The sequence below is a fragment of the Entelurus aequoreus genome, linkage group LG06 (assembly GCF_033978785.1).
Source record: "Entelurus aequoreus isolate RoL-2023_Sb linkage group LG06, RoL_Eaeq_v1.1, whole genome shotgun sequence".
NCBI lineage: Eukaryota > Metazoa > Chordata > Actinopteri > Syngnathiformes > Syngnathidae > Entelurus > Entelurus aequoreus.
The window spans coordinates 62,433,513-62,441,174 of NC_084736.1; the positions used below are offsets into that span (position 1 = coordinate 62,433,513).

Here is a 7,662-nt window from a genome sequence, read left to right on the forward strand (position 1 = left end):
GTGAAGTCGGAATAAGTAGGACATCACTGAAGGCCTGGATGAGAAACGTACGGCCCGCCACTGGGTGTTCCTCAAGGTTCCATTTTAGGTCCTCTCTTGTTCATTATTTGGGCTATTCAACTAGTGGCCCGTAAGTTCAGTTCAAAACATTTATGACATTTAAAAAAGCAGAGCACTCCTGTAACTGTAATACAATAAAAAATACCAAAATTAATTGTCTACTAAAGCGGACGCTGGTTCTCTCGACAATACAAAATAAGAATAATAGTGAAGGAAGAAGTCTTAGCTTTCTGGAAATGGGGCCCCAAAACAGTTTGGTTAAGTATCCCTGTTATAGACTAATGAAAAAAATGGTTGGCAATTTGAGCCAATGGTAACGTCAACATGAAGCAGGATTACTGGATGTTGTTGTAACATTTAGAATAGAAGTAATGACTTGACTGGACAGTACGATAAAATCATGCAACCGTGGACATCAATGGCATTTGAAATTGTTTATTCACATGGTAGCCATTTTAATGCAAGGCAAGTGCACAATGTCAATAAATAAAGAACCACTATAACATTTCATGGCAGCACGATGGGCGATATCCAAAGTGATATCACTTTAAAACAATTTGTTTATTGTACTTTAGAGTGGTTGAATGCGAATGTAAAGAATGCATGATTGGTGTAAGAGCTGCAAAATCTCAGTGAAGTCAGGGAAACACATGTATGCTCAGACTAATCAATGAATCTCCCTATTATGTCCCATTTTGTATTTTGATGATGATCATGTAGTGTTTATGTTTCTTCTGTTATTATTGATGAATGTTGTGTCAGCAGACGTGAGCCATCTCCATGGACACGTGATCGGCCATCCTTTGCCGGAGGTGGTTGGCAAAGTCGACCTGTGTCTGAGAGAGCACTTTGTTGATGATGGTCTTTGGGATCCAGCCCTGCACACAACAAACATTGTCACTGGAATGGAATTCATAGCTATTAAAAAAATGAAGTAGAAAAGACTGCTGAGTACCTTTAAATCTATGTTGAGTAACCAGGTGAACTTGGTTTTAGTCGGGTCTTCAATGCTGGGCTTCATGACGATACAAGTGGGTCCATTCTCCGCCCTGGCGAATGCAAACGTAGTTCAAGCACGGGTCCCCGAACTTTTTGACTCAGAGGCCACATTGGGCAAATTAAGTTGGCTGGGGGCCCGGGCGATCTATTTGTGTGTGTGTGTATATGTATGTGTAGATACACACATATATATTTTTATATATATATATGTATATATATATATATATATATATATATATATATATATATCCTATTTGTTGTTGTCTTGTCCCCCTCTTGTCTCCACAATATCCCACTCAGTTTTTTCTTCTTCTTTTTATCCCCTCCTTCTTTGGTCCAGCTGGGCCTAACACTAAATATATCCAAAAATGTTATAAAGTCAAATTCAAATAAGGTAAAAATATAAGTGTCCCACACTACTCTTTTGTAAAATAAATCTGTACAGCCGATATGGGCATGTACATCAACAATATGATTTGCCTGAGCGGCTGGACTGGACAGATTTAAAAAATAATAAATACGTTTTGTTGTTTTAAACTTGAGATGCTGGTGCAGCCCGCGGCCCGTAGTTTAAAGCAACAGTGCAAGTCATTAACTCGCCCAATCATTTCTCACCGGACCACACCCCTCTGCTCAGGCATCTTGGGGTGCTGAGTGGACATTCCAGCCAAGAAGCAGGAGGAGCCGCGGCGTTTGGCACAGCGAACGCTGACAAAGTCTCGAGGCCCCACAACGTTGCCGGGGGTGTCTCCAGATACTTCATGAGTCACCATCGTGTCCTGGCCGATCCTTTGAAGGATCTGTCGGATGGGGCATTTTTTAGCACGTGAAAGGAGATGCAGAATTATATTAGAAACCGAGCTTACCTTGACTTGCTTTACATTTGGGTTCCAGTCCCCCATCTGCTCCATGTTTCCCACCAGCTCCTCATAAAGACTGTCTGGATGTTGCTCTAGCATCACTTCCAGCCGGAACACTTTCCCAATGTCGGGCAGCACTTTGCTCAGGACTTTGTCTCCATTTTCCTGAGGTGCATCACAGACATACAGTAAGTCACTTTCCAATATCATCCACTCACTTTCTTCATTTCCATGCTCGTAAAAACAAAGCTATATCGATCTTTAGCTATTAGCTAATGCCAGCGACTAAGACCAGATGTTTTGGGCGGATCTCACGAACCATGACATTTGCTTGCAACGTAAAGCATGACAATTAGCCGAGAGACAGCTCTTATCTTAAAACAGTCTAAAGTTGGGGCACTCTTAAGTTGAGGTAGCACTGTACAAGAGATTGTACTCACAGCAACAGTTTCAACGGTCCAGCCCTCCTGCTCACCGAGGATGCTGATAGCCTTCTGCAGAGCATTTTCACCTTGCTTCACATAGGACAATTCCTCCTCACTGTATCCGTCCTCCCTAATTGGAGAACCTTACAACAAACTTTTATGAAAATCAAAAAGATTTGATGTGTCAATCATGCCTGTATACCAGGATTCAATAACTCACTGAGAAGGGAACTTCGTCTGCGCACTTGGCTCATCCATTTACTCTGGCCAGGACCCACAAGTCGGTCTAGTTCATGGTGAATAGCCACTATGGCGTTCTTTCTCAGACCTTGCAGATGGAGACAAAAATATGGACCAATTTATTATTTAAATTGAATTTAGAAAACATGCATTTTTATAAAACATAACAACAGAAAAGTGTCGATTTGGGAATTCCCTCACTCACCTCTCACGTTTCTCATATGGCGGTAGGAGATGCCGGCACACAGTTTGAAGGTTGCGGGCAGCATTTTGTCTGGAGGAGAATAAAAACCTATGAAAGCAAATAAATCTCAATATTAATATGATATTCAAGTTTGTAAAATATAATTAAGGTGAGGACAGTGTTGTCAAGAGAACTTGGATTTAGTGGACTGTGGATGTCTGAGAGGGCCTGTATATATACAAAATGTACCTACAAGGCCACTGTGCTATCACCACGCAGATAAACACACATACACACACATCACCTCACTCTTCGCCAAGGTTGCTTGTACTTTTGCTTGTTGCTTGTCCGACTCTCACACGATGTTAGATAACGTCCAGTGCCTAAAGCCGAACACTGGATAGCGCAGAAAGGTCAGTGGGAGAATGACTCATCTTATCCCTTCGCGGTTTGAAACTGTCGGGAAAAAAAAATCTGATGCTGGTTTTGGCTCTTTTCCGGCTAACCTTCATTATGACTGATAGAGTATGTTGCCATGAGCTGAACACACTTGTCATTTGTAATTGATGGTGAAACATTAACCCTGATGTTCTGTTGGTGGGCCTGGACACTCGGCGTCATGTGATCACCTTGAAACACTATAAACCACATTCTTGGTACCCAACAAAAATCAATGGATTTATTAATAAATCAAGAGTAGGACATACAAATTAGTGGTGTGTCATGGTCATCAGCAAACTTTAAAACTTTAAAACCAATGTCTTAGAAAAATATATATCTCTTGAATCAACACCAGTAGTTAATCCTATGATCAATGTTAATTACAAAACTAATTACAAAATTAAATGTGGGATATAAATAATAATGGAAGTATAAGTGTTTGCATATAGTATATTATTGGTACAAATGTCTAACCAACACATGTACAGGGATATTTCACATGTCTTTACTGTGTGTACACTACCGTTCAAAAGTTTGGGGTCACATTGAAATGTCCTTATTTTTGAAGGAAAAGCACTGTACTTTTCAATGAAGATAACTTTAAACTAGTCTTAACTTTAAAGAAATACACTCTATACATTGCTAATGTGGTAAATGACTATTCTAGCTGCAAATGTCTGGTTTTTGGTGCAATATCTACATAGGTGTATAGAGGCCCATTTCCAGCAACTATCACTCCAGTGTTCTAATGGTACAATGTGTTTGCTCATTGGCTCAGAAGGCTAATTGATGATTAGAAAACCTTTGTGCAATCATGTTCACACATCTGAAAACAGTATAGCTCGTTACAGAAGCTACAAAACTGACGTTCCTTTGAGCAGATTGAGTTTCTGGAGCATCACATTTGTGGGGTCAATTAAACGCTCAAAATGGCCAGAAAAAGAGAACTTTCATCTGAAACTCGACAGTCTATTCTTGTTCTTAGAAATGAAGGTTTTTCCACAAAATTGTTTGGGTGACCCCAAACTTTTGAACGGTAGTGTATATTTGAACAGTGTTTATGTTGTGTACAAGGTGTATTTATAATGTGTTGTGTAAAGGAAATTTCATATTTCTATGAAGCTCATCTTGTATTTGAGATTGTTTATAGGGTTAGGCGAAATAAGTGCTCAACTTCAACCTAAACCATTTCGGTCTGTAACATCGTCAATTTATGAATGTACAACTTTTTGTTTATGTAAAACTGTTTGTTGATTTTGTTGACCACTGAGCGAAGAAATAATAAACTAAACTAACTAAATGTTCAACCTGGGCAACTCGGACTCTTCCTGTTTGTTGATGGTGTTTTACCTTTCAACCAAAAAGCTTCTGCAGTTCTAAACATGTGTGTGGTCACAATAGGGTTGTTGTTGTTATCAAACACCTGGTGGACCTCTCTGGTACTGTTCTCAAGTGGTTCACATCCTTTGATTGATTGATTGATTGAAACTTTTATTAGTAGATTGCACAGTACAGTACATATTCCGTACAATTGACCACTAAATGGTAACACCCGAATAAGTTTTTCAACTTTTTTAAGTCGGGGTACACGTAAATCAATTCATGGTACAAATATATACTATCACAATCTACTATCCTATCTCTTAGACAGAAAATTATTGGTAAGTATGGATACAAGCTCCTCAAAGACCGATGTGGTGTCTCTCAAATATCTATTTGTCGCATAATTTTGGTCTTGACCTCTGTATGTATGATGAGATTATCGCAGATCCTCAAGATGTAACCTTTTAATCAAATTTGAATAATAGGATATTAAGACTGATTTGGTGGATTTAAAGAATCCTTTTTTAATTATAAATGAAATTGTAAATGGGTATTTGGTGGGTAGATTTTGAAATGTATTGTATGTATTATATTTCGTATATTGTATGATGATGTATATTTTAACTCTGGGTCCCTGTCCATAAGCTGTGTGCTTCTAGGGATGACCTTTTTGCAGAACAGACTCTGATATTAACAAAAGAAACAATAATGAAATACAAAACTATGTCTGTCTGTAAATAAATAAATAAATAAATGAGGTACTATCTATTTGACAATTCACATGCTTCCACTTGGCAGTGTCTTCGGGAGAAATGGGAATACATTTCCACGGTTACGATGACGACACACCGCTGTATATTTCCATGTTTCCTGACTTAGATATTCAATCTTGGAAGGCAGACAACTTTTTACAGCTTAACCAGGACAAAACTGAAGTTTTAGTCATCGGCCCTGAGGCCCTGACATAGAAACACCTTTGTAAACTACAAGCATTGTATTTTACTCCAACCGCATTAGGGTTTTGGCTTTCAGCATCCTTGTGACCGTGGTCTGGTGAGCTCCTGGAGTAGACGGCGCCTGTGATAGTGTTTCCTCACCTGGCTCCATGCGTACGTGTTTCAACATTGTTGTCCTCAAAGGAATGCCCTTTCTTTTTGGGAAGCAAATTAACTGCTAAGGAGGAAACTTCCCTTGTGCCATGGGTTTGTACCGTACTACCTCTACTTAGGAGATCAGTTGGTTCTGTGACGGAGCTCTTAACTCAAAACACTATTTAGTCTATTTAGTCCAGGGGTGTCAAACTCATTTTAAATGGGGGGCCACATGGAGAAAAATCTACTCCCAAGTGGGCCGGACCGGTAAAATCACGGCACGATAACTTAAAAATAAAGACAACTTCAGTGAACAATGGGAGACCGGGCTTTCTGCTCCGCTGCTCCCAGTCTGTGGAACGCTCTCCCTGACCACCTGAGGGCACCGCAGACTGTGGATGCTTTTAAAAAAGGCTTAAAAACCATTCTTTTTAAAAAAGCCTTTTTTTTTTTTTTTTAGATATATGCATACTAGTTTTAGCTATTTGGCTGTTCTAGTTTTTATTTATTTTTTATTATCTTTTTATGTTTTCTAATTTATTTATTTATTTTATATATTATTTTTTTAATACACTGTAGCACTTTGAGGTTGTTTACTCAATGTAAAGTGCTTTTTACAAATAAAATCTATTAGTATTATTATTATTATTAAAAAAATATACATAAAAATCAAATTACAGGATGTTATTTATGTAGTTTGCTTACATCGTGTGGTATATTTTTTTTTATTTTTTTACATATGTAGCATAATCTAGAAAGACACAAATAATTGCTATTGTGACATCTAGTGGACACATTTAGAACAGCAGTTTCTTTCATTAAAAAATTTCAGCTAATTTTTATACTTAGTAAACTCATCCCGCGGGCCGGATAAAACCTGTTCACGGGCCTGATCCGGCCCACGGGCCTTACCTTTGACACCCCTGATTTAGTCTATTTATACCTGCATTGTCCTTCCATCCTTACACTTTCCATCATTGTAACTGAGCTACTGTGTGGTACAATTCCCCTTGTGGATCATTAAAGTTTTTCTAAGTCTAAGTCTAAGTCTAAGTCTAAAACACTTGTATCTCAAATCAACGTCTCCCACTGAAATGAATTGAAATCAATTTAATCGGGGCACAATTTGAACATGTAACATGCCGTTTAAAAAGCAAATCAAACATTTAGACAATAAATATTGTATACAAATATTACAACATAATGTACATTTATTACTACTAATAACGACAGTAGTTTTATGAAATAATGTTATAACAATGTACAGTATTTACCTTGGAGAGTGGACTTCTAAGGTATCTCCTTACAGCTGCTTCTCCGTCAAACACACCATCAGCAGCTTTTCATTATTTACATGGATGAATGTTCACCGTTCAGATATCAGTCATGTTTTTGATTACTTATTTCCGTATTTCAGTCATTTTACATTCACTTTCCTCCCTCCCACGGTTGAAAAACATAGCTATGTCAATCTCCAGCAATAAGCTAATTTTGGCGAGTAAGACCAGAAGTTTTGCTCGAATCTTACGGGGTTCACGGTGATATCCGCTATGCCACAAATAGCAAGGATGCTTGTAATTCAAGTTTTTGCTTGTAACTTAAAGCATAAGGGGACAGTGCTTATCTTAAAACGCTCTTAAATTGAGGTACTATTGTATAAAGGTTTCTTGGTCACTCAGAGGTGTACAATGATATAAATACGCTTTACCTGATTGTGGGAGTTTTACCATTCATTGGTAAACAATGAAAATAAACAGACTACAATTAAGGACAAAAATTTTTACACAAACAAAAATATTTTCAACAAAATAATAAAAGTATTCCCCTGGCAGAATTTAGTCAATCTTACAAATTAGTAAACCAAAGCAAAACTACTGTTGGCTCTCATACAAATCCAGAGCCTTCCTGTGTCCAAGGACTTATTCCCTGAGTTTGTAAACACTATAACAAATAGACACAATAAAACCAACTGTAAAATATTTAGGCAAAAGTGTCTTGCACATTAATCTGAGTGCATATTATTTATGTATGATTGAAAA

The 7,662-nt window shown here is 37.9% G+C and overlaps 1 protein-coding gene across 1 annotated transcript; it reads right to left on the minus strand.

Annotated features, from left to right (window-relative positions):
- Positions 1-485: 485 nt before the first annotated feature.
- On the minus strand, positions 486-2,962 carry star (steroidogenic acute regulatory protein). The gene is made up of 7 exons (XM_062049603.1): positions 2,790-2,962; positions 2,565-2,672; positions 2,360-2,487; positions 1,926-2,084; positions 1,675-1,859; positions 1,016-1,109; positions 486-938 (listed from the first exon to the last, which is right to left on the minus strand). Exons 1-7 carry the CDS (start codon positions 2,851-2,853, stop codon positions 819-821), a joined length of 858 nt encoding a protein of 285 aa, XP_061905587.1. The 5' UTR covers positions 2,854-2,962; the 3' UTR covers positions 486-818.
- Between the last annotated feature and the right edge of the window lie 4,700 nt (positions 2,963-7,662).

Coding starts and splice junctions, on each gene's coding strand:
- star (XM_062049603.1), bottom strand. CDS start 2,853: ATGCTGCCCGCAACCTTCAAACTGTGTGCCGGCATCTCCTACCGCCAT. Junction 2,673..2,789: donor CCATATGAGAAACGTGAGAG/GTGAGTGAGGGA, acceptor TCCATCTGCAAG/GTCTGAGAAAGAACGCCATA. Junction 2,085..2,359: donor GGACCGTTGAAACTGTTGCT/GTGAGTACAATC, acceptor GATGCACCTCAG/GAAAATGGAGACAAAGTCCT.